At 40.8% G+C, this 14,425-nt stretch overlaps 1 protein-coding gene across 2 annotated transcripts in view; it reads right to left on the bottom strand.

The window, feature by feature from the left end:
* Positions 1-14,425, bottom strand: part of tesk2 (testis associated actin remodelling kinase 2) — a 41,540-nt gene that overhangs the window by 8,527 nt on the left and 18,588 nt on the right. For both annotated transcript variants that reach the window (XM_084058253.1, XM_084058254.1), the window contains exons 5-9: positions 12,888-12,936; positions 6,277-6,423; positions 2,618-2,700; positions 723-807; positions 547-630 (exon numbers count right to left, since the gene is read on the bottom strand). In XM_084058253.1, the coding sequence (XP_083914379.1) occupies positions 547-630; positions 723-807; positions 2,618-2,700; positions 6,277-6,423; positions 12,888-12,936 (448 nt within the window). The remainder of the gene's footprint in view (positions 1-546; positions 631-722; positions 808-2,617; positions 2,701-6,276; positions 6,424-12,887; positions 12,937-14,425) is intronic.

The following is a 14,425-nucleotide window of genomic DNA, read 5'->3' as shown; positions in this document are numbered from 1 at the left end:
TTTTTCCTTTCATTTTAACCTGCAACTAACCCTTTAAATACAGATTATAGATAGAGATAAAGTTTTTAGATTATAGATAGAGATTACAGATTAAAGTATATACTCTTCATTCACCCACTTCAAATCAACTTCCTATGATTTCAAGTTTAAAGTATTGGTGTTTTTCTAGTTTGAAGTTTAAACCTGGTCTAGCATTACTGCATGTTACATAATGTGAACAAGGAGACTATTATCAGGATGGTAAGAGGGAAACGGGCTTCAGAATGATCCAATCCCACAAGGAGAATGAGGGACACTTTAAGACAGAGTATCATGGGGACACAGGGAGAGTTATGTTAACCCCTTAAAGCCTATACTTCGTTGTATGACAAATAGCCAATCTACAAGCTTGCGATGCGCTGTGAGCTTGTAGATGAGCTATTTTCACTGAATGTTCCCCTAATTTCGCTGAATGCTCACCTATTTTTGCCAAATGTTTGCCTATTATGACATGCCCAGAATAGGGACGCTACAGTTCATGAGGTTAAAGAGGAGCCCAAGACTCACCTCTGTGCGGGGAAGGAAGTCAGGGTCAGCCTGGATCCTGGCAATGACCTCACACAGGATTATACCATAGGAGAATACATCAGCCTGAAGATAGACAGAACACACACATCCCCTTTTTAGTACATGCCCCCAATCGATGCCTACAACCAAACCATGTGTCAAGCTGGGGACCTTACCTTCTCGTTGTAGGGTTCGTCTCTCAGCACCTCTGGAGCCATCCAGAATGGAGAACCCACCACTGACAGTTTCTGTCTTTCAGCCCTGAACAGGTGAACCCACGCACAGGCACACATGTGCACAACACACACACACACACACAAAAACACACAGAGTGTCAGTTTATGATTCGTGACCATCACTCCCTCAGTTTGCTGCCATCAGCGAGCGATGTGCCTGTAACTCCCTCGTTCTGTTTTCCCGACAAGCTCAACACACAGTGTTGAAAATATGCAGAGTATGCATCTCCATTATCCCACGGCCTGCCATATACTACGGGCAGTTCATGTTTTACTGGGAAAGTTCATTCAAATCAAGTAATGGTCAATGAAGTAACTGGACAGAAAGTTGCTAAGCTTTTATTACAGACAAAACAGATGCAAGGTTCTGGAAATGCGTTCAATTGCAATTTGTTTTCCTAAAAGGTGTCAGTAAAATGCTGAATTAGGACTCTTTTCCTACCCTGTTGCCTCCATGAATAGATCACTAGCAGAGCTTCACTAGCACTCTCTGTCACACTGAGTTTTAGAAAGAGCGTAAATTCAGCTGTTCAGCGGTATTTGCACCAAACCAAGTCGAGGAAGAAAGTCCCTCATTAGTTCAAGGTTGGCAATGGCAAGATAAATGCATTCACATTGGCACATATTATTTGATTCATTTTCAAAAGAATGACTCAAGCAGAACAGAGATTACATCACATATGAGGGGGAAGTCAGTAGACTTTATCCAGGGTCAGGCTGAACTAAGCTCGCCCAGACTACATTTCATTAAAGAGGACCTGTTCAGTGGGGTGCGGAACTGGGAAGAACACAGTGTTCCTCACTGTCAGGTGAAAATAAGTTGTGACGTCAGGCGTATCGGAGAAGACTTGTGGTTGACTAAACCCTCCCCAAGACCAACCAGTAGGGGTCAGCAGTCACAGGGACAACATGGGTGAATTCTTAATTGAGCATAACGACTAAATTGGGAGAATAATTGGAAAAAAAGATGGAAAGATGATAAAAAAAGAGGACCAAATCTACCTGGTCCTTTCATTTTAGCAGCTTTCTCATCTATTTAGATTCAGATTAGGAGGATGCAATCCGTTGCTCTGTTCAAACACTTCCCTTCCAAGTACAGTAGGTTTCCAAAAAAGATCATTTGGTAAACCGAAGTTTTGTTAGATTTTGATTGCAACAATGCTATTGCAGTGGTTTCATGTTATGTGTTGTTTGTGAATAATATGACACAATAAATTATCAAATGCCTATGGGTTATTCTTTAAGGTCTTTCAGTGGAGGAGTTAAAAAAGCCATATGCTTGCTTAGCTGTGTTAGGGCAGTATCTGTGGACAGCCCTGTCCTGAGAGTATCCTTTCTCTTGTTATCAAAGCACTGAAGTAGAGAATGTGAGCCATGCAGTGTGTTGTTAATGTTAGTGGCTGACCTCTATGTTAATAAATAAACCTTTTCCTTGTATGAGGGAGGAGGAGGAACGCTTTAAACTGGGCCCAGCCTAGGACTGGGACACTTTCTACAGTACGTTAATTCCTGCTTCTGGTCAAGACTGTTTGAGTACAAAATTCAGTCACTGTATAAAGTAGTGTTCCGTAGTTGTGTGTGTACACAATGAAATATGTATGGTGAACTACTTTAAGCTAGGACTAATTAAGAACAGTGTCATAAGCATAGCAAGACAACAGGTGAGATAAACCAATTTTTATAAACCATATGGAAATGTATGAATTACATATGAATAGAAATCATGGGTATTCATAGCCATGATCTATATCTTAAAACAGCGTGGGACGACTGGGATCTCATTAAGTAGAGGCATGATTTAATGCCAGAGGTTATCAGAGAGGAGTGCTGCTTACTCATTGGTGGGGATTTTCTCTGCCAGGCCAAAGTCTCCCACCACTGCTGTATAACCGTTCTCGTCGCACTTGATCAGGCAGTTCTAGGAACACAGAAAGACATATATCGTTATGAACACACAAACAAAATCTTACGTAGGTGAGTTGTGAAGCTGAGAAGCATAACATTTTACGTCTTTTTGATGTAGAGTTAATGACGCGTTAACATTAAATGTCACAACATTTTGTTACCAAGTGATTCATGCATGCTTAGCAACATTAGTTTATTGTTTGTTCAATGAGCAAGTACAGGGCACCATTGTAGTGTTGAATGACATAATCCTGAGAATCACCTCCCACACATGTACTGTATCTCTATGTTACAGAACCTTCTGTAAATCTGCCTTTGCTACAGAACTCAGGAAGCATTCGTACTACAAGATATTGCACTATGCAAAAAAAATTGTGTGAATTCAGACTCTGTGGCAGGTTTCAGACTGAAGAGACAGGAAATATGTCTCTTCATGTGACATAATTCTCAGAAAGTAATTTCAGTCCAGCATCTCATTCTATCCTACTATAATTCTAGTAACCTCTGTCTGTAGTGGTGAAGCTCTGTCTGTAGTGGTGAAGCTACCCGGTTCTCCTCAGTGGCTGGAGCAATTGCTCTGATTTTGCACACATACATTGACCATTACCATCTGAACTTAACTGTGAAGCCCGTTTTTCAATTTCATCAAATCTCAGCTTCTTATTAGCGTTTATGTGTGAAAGAATGTCGCCTCCCGGGTTGCCAGATCATGTGCGCATATCCCCCCACGGATGCGTCGACCGGGTATGGTCTAGTTCACTATAAAAGGCTCATGGTAAAGTTAGGGTAGTCCATTCTAACAGTGACCACTCAACTGCCACCATACTGCATTACATGCAAATGGAGAGTAAATGTCAGTTGTAATTATCTCCGCACAGCCAAAAGGTTGGAGTTTACGTATAAGCCCCTGTGTGTGTGTGTGTGTGTGTGTGTGTGTGTGTGTGTGTGTGTGTGTGTGTGTGTGTGTGTGTGTGTGTGTGTGTGTACAGCTAAATTTGGAAACCGTCGGACCAATCTGCATCAAACATTTCGTGCACACTGCCAGTAGGCCAAGGCACACACTCCACTGCAAATGTTTTGAATCAGCCTCACAGCGGCGCTATACCAGATCCCTTTACGTTTTGGCCTATAACTCTTGAACCGTAGGCCCTAAATCGTCACTTCAGCCATCTGGACGAAGATGGCAAGGGAGTTTTGTCCCTTCAGCCATTGCTGCACTAAACAAACTGCCTCGCTGATATGAAGGTTCAGTGTATACTGGGGACTTCATGTATTGTCTTGGTGTTATGTTGTTGTGTGCCATGTTGTTTTGTTCTATGGTTATGTGTTTTTTTGTTGGAACAGACTGTGAAGATGAATATCCGTGAGGGGACCTTAAAGACTATTATTATTACATTAAAAATACCTTAGATCATGATGCAACTCCCCAATATAGGCAATTTTGCATTTTCTTCAAAACACACCTTTTGCTACTATTCCTACAGATTGTGTAGTGGGAGGGGCCTATTTCATATGTTCAGGATTTGTAGTGCGCCCCCCATCCAGTTATTACACTGGCCCAGGGCGCAGTCCGAAGAAAGAGAAAGGAAAGAGACAAAAACAAAGGACAAGACAAAGCAGACTAGACTAGGACAACAAGAACTCAGTCACACTGTCAGTCAGTCACAACAGGAGGGAGTAGAAACTAAACACACACAAGTGAACCTAGTCCACTAAAGTGAAAAGAAAAGACATATACTGTATCATAAAAGCACCGTAACATCCAATCAACCCCAAATTGGAATCACATGTTGAGTGGCCTCTATAGAGTGCACCTCCAAAAGCACTTTCACTTCTGCCAATTAGGGCCACCATAAATGTTGCACTGTATGTCATATAAATGCTATTCCCCCCGCAGCTTCCTCGGGTCCTGATGGCTTACAAAGCCCTGGCTAGGCAACCTGACGAGATATGCGCTCTGTGGAACACCCCTTTCCAGTTACGTACGTAACTGGAAAGTTATGTACTGTGTGGACTACTGTATAATGAATGAATCTGTGAGTTATCAATATGCCTCTGTCCTGCACAAATTCCTGTGCACGTATTGTGCATAATTATGTTAACTAGATGGTGCCAGTCAATGAATCGTGGACTTCCTCAATAGAGAAATGTCAGCAGAGATTAGGACGATACAATGTGAAAACAAAAGGGGGAAGTTACCTGAATGAGCCTTCCTACCGAAATATGAGTAATTAATACATGGATTTGGCAGTAATCCTACAGGTGATTTAGGTTACAACACTTAAGGGCCCTATCTTGGGCGTCGCCTTAACCCTTATCTCTAAACTTATTAGCCATTTCTTACTATTTTTAAAAACATATAAAAATTGTTCAACTAGTCAATCTACATCGACACGTTGTGAGCTTGTAGATGGGATATTTTAACTATTTGAAATGTTTATCAAAATAGTAAATAAAATTGCAAAGAAGTTTAGGGATAAGGGGTAAGGCGGTGCCCAAGATAGGGCCCTTAGACAGCATTCATTTTCATGGTCAATTTGCATGGAGGTCAGATTATATGACCATACAAACTTTACTGTAACTTCGCTGTCAAGCACCTCTAATGGTTTTATCTTTCCTTTTTGATTTCATTTTCAGCTTATCTGATGTTCATGTCTGTACATTAGGTCAGTGTACTTCCCATGTTGTCTGCACATCTTGTCTTGTTTACATATTTTCCCTTCAGTTCTTTTTGTTGTTATCAACCTAATGGGTAAGTTCGGCTTTGAGTTTGAACAAATACGAATATATCAATTAAAATTATTTCATGATCATTTTCTGATTTCCGCCATCACACACACTTTTAGCAACCTTAAACAGGAAATAACTGAAAAATGTTTCTGTGGTCAGGTCAGATTGTATACAATACCATGTGGAGCCGGTGGAAAGGGTTAGTGGATTCATTTACATAATTTCACTCCATCCGCCATTACTCCCAACTCCCAAGTCTACAAATGGTTTTGTTTTCTGGGAGTTACATTGATGTACCTATTAGCAAATGAGCACCCCTTCATTCCAGTTAATAGCTAACACAGAATTCTCCGTGGGTGCAGTACTGCATGTACACTGCAAGTAAGTCCTGCAAACCAAGCCCTATTATGTCCTACATACAGGCAATAAAGTGATACTGAGTTCTGCAAATCACCACACCTATCCTTTAAGCTGGTAAAGATTCAGACACTACTCTAGGCTATTTTGACTGTTTTCATATAGATGGTTTGATCTTATGGAATGAAAAAATAATTAATCAATAAACCTACGTAGTTCAAAATTCGCTCTTAACATTGCTGTGTGTGCCCCCCCCCACTGATAGTGGTATCTGCCGTAAGTCCCATGCCTCCATTGCTCTGGGTCTACTTGTAACATGGGAAGCTGTTTGGCACAGGTTATCATATCTGACAATCACACCGTGTTCTCTACAGAGAGGCTAAAGTTTTGGGAGGTGGAAAGAGAGTACATGTCACTGATACGGCCAGTAAGGAAAAAACTTCCTATCCAAAATTGCAAACATTTCTGAGCTAGTCTGAAACTACAGTGGCTACAAGCTTACCTTGGAGGTGAGGTCTCGGTGGAAGATGCCTTTGGAGTGCAGGTAGGCCAGACCACTGGCAATGTCACAGGCCAGTTTAACTCTGTTGGGCCAGCTCAGGTGTTTGTTGCTGTCCAGAAGCTGCTCCAAGTTACCTCCATTGATGTACTGTAGAGACACAAACAATGAATAAACACACAATGTAATCAGTACACAACGTTCAGACACTGGAAAATAAGAGTAGGAAAGAAGGGAAATAATGTTATGGAAGGCAGGAAGGTTGACAGTTTTTGTTGTTGTAAGTATGTGATTTTAACCTAGTCCATTAACCATGTTACTTGTTCGCAAGCTGACAGGCAGCCAAGCTGGGATGACAGACTAGGTGGTTAAAACAAATGCTGGCTGGAGAATAACTGACTGGCTGACTGTGTATAAAATAATAATAGAGAATGAAGAGGGGGAATCAGGTTTACAAGTTGTTCTCCTTCCTCTTTCCCTCTGGGTGTCAGTTTTGATCTGCAGAAGATTGTCTGGCACACAATCACAAAAGCACCACACAGTAATTCCATGTCACATACAGCAGTGGTTCTCAACCAGTGGTCTGGGGACCACCAGTGGTCCTTGAGGGGGTTCCAGGGGGTCCCCAGCTAAATGATGGAGAGTTGGAAACCAAATGGACCCTTATAGATCTTTAACTCTTGAGAGCGTAAAATGAAACCAAATGGACCCTTACTCTCAAGAGTTAAATTATTGTTTAACATCTGCATTACTTAATTAAAGAATTGTTTGATCGTTTGCCTGTTATCTCTCTTATGGTACCACATCAATACAGCATGGAATTGTGGACAAAATCGTATCCAACGATTGGATTGAAAACCACTGACAAACAGTATAAACAACAGAGCAGTGGCTAACAGGATTGAGCTGAGATGAGATGATTGAAGAGTGCCAGGCACTGAATTAGGACATGGTGGTCTGACAGACAAGGCAGGGGATCCTTACTGACCCCATTCACAGACCCTACACATGTACACACTTATGCTGGGTGTGCAGTTCATACGAATGGGCACTTCATTGTAACCCGTGCAGGGTTTCACCATACAGGATTGTAAATTGTGGTTGAAGGAATTGTGAGTGACTACCTGTGCGATATTCTATAGACCACTGTCAGACCATTTTTGTATTCATTATTTCCACTCATTGTGGTTTTTGATGTGTAACTTTAGCAGTTGACCGGCAGGGATTTGTGAGGTTTCAGGGATCTGGTCTCAAAATCTCTCCAGTGTTCCACGTTAAGAATCGTAATGAGATTAGCCTGATAAGGACCACGGTTTAGCCTTTTGATAAAGGCCAGGCTAAAGCCTCCAAAGGTATGTATAGAGAAGCTGGAGCATTGCTGACTTGTGTGACAATTAAATGTGTCACGTCTTTAGACCTGTAAATGCACCACAATCTTTTGTTATTTACGGACAATTACATTTTAGCCCTGCAATGAGATAGATCTTAAACAAAAATTAGCTGAACAGAAATGACACAGTTAAAGAAAATAGGCCCTACTAGCAGTCTACACGAAGTGTCCAAAATGAAAGCTTTATTGTCAGAGTTCTAAGTGCTTATACTTTACAACAATATAGACTGCACAGGTTGTTGGTTTGCTTATTTATATTACATGTAAGAGTCAACCCCCCCCCCCCCCCCCCACACACACACACACACACACACACACACACACACACACACACACACACACACACACACACACACACATGTGCAGGCAAACGCCAATCCCCAGACGCTGAATCCTCGTAGAGGATTACACCGTCTTTGTCTGGCAAATGCCTCTGTAGCCCACCAGTTCAACATCTGTTGTCTGCCTGGCCGGGATCTGGGATAGAGGGAATGGACGAGGGGGAACCTCCACTGGGGACAATTACAGCTCAGACTAATCCAGCTTCCTGTCTCCCACGTACGGCAGTAATCAGAGGAGAAATTAGTCTCCATTAGTACAGCGCGGAGCCCACTTCTCCAATGTTGAGCGCTGTAGGACGGAGTGGGCGCATCGGTAACACACACACCACCATGATCGTAAACATGACCAAAGACATGCAAGAAAATAAGTCGCGGAACGATAAGAAAAACAACCTCTCTTGGCCGTGCTATGAGCTTGTAGATCTGCTATTTTTGAAAAATGTGTGCATCTTTGAATATATATTTTTTAAAGCGAACATTTGTAAAATATTTTGTTCCAGGGACCTCCAGAAGCAAAGATTTTAGTTACAAATGTTTGATTTAAGAATATATATATTCAAAGATTTGCACAAATGTTCACAATAAAAAAAGAATAGCCGATCGCCATGAGCTTGTATATCTGCTATTTTTGAATATCCAAAAGTATAAAATAATGGTTATAAAATCAAATCCAAAATGACACAGATGCGCTCCCAGATTGAACGGGCTGATAACTGAAAGGGAATCTACTGTCTGTTGTAGAGTTAAGTACCTTTATCCTTCCTGTTCTGTCCTTCTCATTCACTGACACGGCAACCACCAGTAATCTAAGGCTTTGACGTGGAGAGTACTACTGACACACAAGTAGGTTAACCTGAGCAGGTAGATAAGGGGATCAAGGTTAACCTCAGCAGGTAGATAGGGGATCATCAGTGTCTGAGAGCATCAGTGAATGTACACTGTGGAAAGTCAGTACTTTGCTTTTGTTATTCTATGGAACTGTCTTTGAGAAAGGCCACAGTAATTATGTAACACTACATTGGTTTTACCACTGCAATAAAGAACAATGTCAAATGAATCATGCATGCTATGGTATTAATCATGCATGCTATGGTATGAAAAAGGAGTAAAACATTCTGTTAAGCAATTAAACGTCTGTATAAAGACACAAATTTGGTATTGAACTGAATTTAAAGTCCCAATGATTTATATTCTTAACATATTGACATGGGGTATGTTTTAGTGTTACCCAACATGGTCCTTGATTTGACAGAAGATATAATGCTGATGCATATTTTTAATGTTGATCTTGCCTGTGTTCAATGCCCTTTTCAGCTTATCATTTAGACATTCAGCTAAAACTCCAGAGTGAGCGAGAGAGAGAGAAATGTCTTTGTCATTTACTGGAAACAGCTTCAAACAATGGTATAATCCTGCCGTGGTTAGTGATTTATCGTTAGCCCAGATTATGATTGCAGTAATAGCCTTTCCTGTAAGGTGCATGAGGTTGGTCAGCAGTGACAGAGCAGGACTCACTGTGCCAGATCATAGTAAGACCAAGGAGATTTAAGCCTTATTCATGCTTCGTTGCACAGCTCTGAGCAATATGGCGCTCTACAGAACAATGTATTTTCAACTCAAAAAGGTGTCTAGATTTTACTATGCGAGATACTGGAAAACACCACCATCACATGCTGGATAGAATGTTGTCAGTGTAGGATTTTTCACCTATATTAACTAATGAGATTTTTGGTATCTTTTACAAACCGGGCCAAACTCACACCTAACCAATACCACTGCCAAGATTATTAGGCTCCCCACACCCAACCTCTAAGAGCTCAACAGTAAGGCCATTGCATGGACCGCAGCCGCAATAGCACAGGACATTACTCACCCACTCAATCCCCATTTCACCTTACTGCCCTCTGGGTGCAGGTACAGGTCACTGAGGTGCAGAAAGGCTTGCTTGGACAAAAGCCTGAAACCTGCAGCCATAGTTTCCCGGAATAAACAACAAGCCTAGCTGAAATAGGCCTGAATGAATGAGTACTGACGTCTGTCGCTGTTGTGTCTATCGTTGTTGTGTGCTGATTTATGTATTGTTGTTTGTTTGTGTCCAGAAAAACAAAATCTCCTGGGGACAGTAAAGTCTATATATACAAAAAAGATTAATAAAAATGTTCTATGCTCAATAGTTGCATTATATTTTACTTGTTTGAAACATCTAAATGAGAAATGCTCACTGGACAAGCGTAATTTCTTTGCAATAGACTTGATTTGTCTCTAGTCGCTATACCTTAATCTATGCAGTTTGCTAAAAAGACATACCAGAATAATACACTGTATCCAGATAAAATGTCCAATGTAAGTCGATGTTGCAAACAAAACAAATACTACCCAGATCATGCTCTTGAGTAGAGACTGGAGAGATTTGGCAAAAACCCTCCAAGAAGCACAATCAGATGGGGCTTACCGGAATTCCTTAACCCCTCAATGTCTCTATTTGTTCAAGGCATTGATTGTTATTCCCAGTGCTTAAACCACTCAATACCACAGTTACAAGGTGAGCTCACCCTACCAACAGGTTCACGAGTCACACCACAAATTGTTTTTCTGTTTTGTATTTTGACATTCTGTGTGTGTGTGTGTGTGTGTGTGTGTGTGTGTGTGTGTGTGTGTGTGTGTGTGTGTGTGTGTGTGTGTGTGTGTGTGTGTGTGTGTGTGTGTGTGTGTCTCAAGCTAGCCCAGGGCTACACAGTAACTTGATTCTCCATTTCCTGTGAGTGCAGCCTCATGGCGAGGGTCAGGTAACTAAACAGCATGGCCCCATCAGCAGGGTCAGAGAAGTTAGCATGGTACCGTCAAAGCACAACAGGATCCGTTTACAAAAAAACAAGACCCACCACAGTGTGTGTGTGCGCGACTGTAATTATGATTTACCATGTATGTGTCATGTCTGAGCAAGGAAACTACATGTGCTTGTAGATGTCTATGTGTGTGGTCACTTGTGCACGTGTTTGTGTATGTTGTGTCAAGATTACAATGTGGACATTCAGTGCATAAATGGACTATGTGTGTCTGTCTTCCTGGACGCATATGTGTGTGCTTTTCAACAAGGGCTGAATTGTGTGTTTTATGTGTTGTGCTTGTACGCGCGCGTGTGTGTGTGTGTGCGTTCGTTTGCATGCGTATGCAACAACAGCACACATGCATTTGGTGTGTGCATATATACATTCACATTGTATATGCACACACTAAAGAGTCTATGTAATTAAACGAGTGTTGAAACATGGGCACTATACTTAAAGGCTGTGAGTGTATTTGTGTGCGCACATATAAATATACTGTATGTCAACTCTGTATACTTAAGTTTGTTGCTGGGAGGCTCAAATCAAGAAAATTGGGTTATTCCTTCTATATGTCACTGAAGTTGGGCAGTACAGAGGACCCTTTTCCCTTCTGACTTATTAGTTTAATCACATACTTGTCTAGCAATATTGTCTGTTCCTAATGGTGAACGACACGTGACGGCACACATGGTTTGTATTTGTGTGCGCACATATAAATATACTGTATGTCAACTCTGTATACTTAAGTTTGTTGCTGGGAGGCTCAAATCAAGAAAATTGGGTTATTCCTTCTATATGTCACTGAAGTTGGGCAGTACAGAGGACCCTTTTCCCTTCTGACTTATTAGTTTAATCACATACTTGTCTAGCAATATTGTCTGTTCCTAATGGTGAACGACACGTGACGGCACACATGGTTATGGAAAAGAAAATATTTTCAACTTTGCATATCTTTTTTTTTTTTTTACTGTCAGGCAGTACCACTTCAACCAGTAGTGGTTCTAGTAGGACAGCTACTGGTTGACAAGTTTCAAGGTTGTGAGCTTGTAGATCTGTTTTTGGTGCGTAACATGCTTCCATAGAAGACATGCTGACTTCTATGGAATCCAAATGACTGAATTCAGTCGTGGCGACGGGGGAACTTCAATCCATGGGTACTGCACTAAGTACTCTGGCAACAGCTACAACGGGCATTGCATAACCAAAGGGGCATGTGTTCCGATGGGCATCGCACTACTAAGTATGATGTAAGAGCAAAACGGCTGCTATGTGAATATGGTCAATTAATATTCCTAAATACTAATAGTGCTGACAGCAAACATAGTAATTACATTAATTATGTTTAAAAGAAAGATGTATTCTTTATTCTCTATATGTCTCAATAATTAGTAGACAGTCAAGAAAGAGGATATGGCCTGAATGTATACTTTCCAAGCCCTTTTTGTTATCAGAGTACTATCAGACTACAACTACTTATCGTGCGATTAAATAGATAATGTATCTCTCTTTCTTTCACACATGCAGGAGAAGAAACAGGCTATATGCAGCTTGAAAACGCTGCTCACTAATAGTCCTAATGGTGTAAGTCATGCACTGTATGTCCTGACAACTTTATTAGGGTTATTACACACACACACACACACACACACACACACACACACACACACACACACACACACACACTTAAAGATTAACGCATACTTAGTACGCTTGAGAACACAAAGTTCTTCTGGTTTCCCAAAATTACAGGCTGCTGTACAACTTTATGTATTGTGATGACGTGATGTCCACCTGAAAATGGTAAACACTTGGAACACCCACACACAAAAACGCTGATACACCCTCTCACCCCCACATAAAGAAGTACTGTAGCAGCACTTACAAGTCCATACAGAGACACACACCACCTTTCATTATGTCACATGTCAATGGTTTATAGAGAAATCTTCATCTCAGATGCAGAGGACAAGGAGTTCTTAGTGCGTGTGTGTGTGTGTGTGTGTGTGTGTGTGTGTGTGTGTGTGTGTGTGTGTGTGAGAGAGAGAGCCGTCTTACCTCTGTCAGAGCATGAAGCTGGCCCTCTTGAACACATACTCCCATGAACCTACAAAACAACAAGAAAGGAATTAAACAGTGGAAGCCCAAGTAGTATGCGAAGTATGCACTCTTACTTGGTGAGCCACCAGAGCGTCCCAAAACATGATTTTAGCAGGACTAACTAGAAAGGGGCACCCTACGACGCGACGCCGACGCGTGAGCTTGTAGATTGGCTAATTTCACCACGCTAAATAGGGCACAATTGATTAATTATCAATTTAAACCCTCCATCTCTCACAATGCAGCCATTATCAGCCTCATTGCTACGAGCCACCACTTTCTGTTTCTTTTGCTGACTTCTGTTTGCAATAAACTTTGCTTTGAAAATCATAGGTGTTGTTTTACTCCTACATTGCTTCCCTTAAGCCAGGGTCCTATAACAGTATGAAAGTGTTTGATTATGGTATGCTCACTGAGGAACAACAGGCGATGGACACATAGTACTGTTTTAATCTGACTGTATGTTTTTGCAAGATGTATACATTTCCATTTAAATGGTCAGGAAGAATTGTGGGCAATATGACATATTAAATTGTTATGTTTGCCTTTATCTGACCTTCATTGTTGCCTAATGTTGTTAATATTTTGCCTTAGGATATGATGTGATATATATTGTCATGTTATAAGAGTCAAGATGGCCTGATAGCTATAGTTTTAGTACAGCTTATCCTTGTGACACCATAAGTATAACTATGGTCTGATCCCTGTGTTCAGTGGCAGAACTACCTTACCACTGATCTGTGTTCAACACACTACTCCCCATGAATTCATGTAATTAAAGCACCACCACCACCACTGTGAAATGAGTGTCTCAGACTCCTTTTGCCTCATCAATTATTGATTGATTCAGAATTCCACATAAACAGACAATAAGATATTATCTTACTTTTTTCTCAGAACTGGACTTTACAGTAGTATTACAAAAGTAATTTATGCCATATTAAAACAACTAAATTGTCCCAAACTTTAAGAAGGTCTTATCAACTTTGATGCATTTGATACGAAAAATACAACTATATTGCCAATCAGATATAAGGTCTTGAAAATAACACGCATCATCTTGTACACAATCACATATAAATGTGTCTCTCTATTCTATTCAAACACATCCCCCACACCCAAACACCTGACACATTATGATCATACACATGAATATACAGTACTATACATATAAAACTTACATATAACATATGTAGGTCCTACAGTATGCGCACACAAAAGGCACCTGAAAGTGTGCCATTAATACCTAATTATATTTATCTTTTCTTTTAAATCGTACTACTTTAGGTTTTGTTTTTTTTTGCTACAATATCGAGGATTCAAATGAATACTGGTTCTCTCATGTACCAGTATATGATATTACCAAATACAAATCTTTAAAAACATTCCAAGGGAAGTGAAGTCCAGGAAATGGTTAAATATTCCTCCCTGGAGGGCAAGACTCAACAAGTGATCCCAGGAAGACTGTCATTAAACATGAGGAGAGCAACAGCTCA

Source organism: Gymnoscopelus microlampas, assembly GCF_963454915.1.
Source record: "Gymnoscopelus microlampas genome assembly, chromosome: 5".
Taxonomy (NCBI): domain Eukaryota; kingdom Metazoa; phylum Chordata; class Actinopteri; order Myctophiformes; family Myctophidae; genus Gymnoscopelus; species Gymnoscopelus microlampas.
This window is presented reverse-complemented; position numbering and strand designations above follow the sequence as displayed.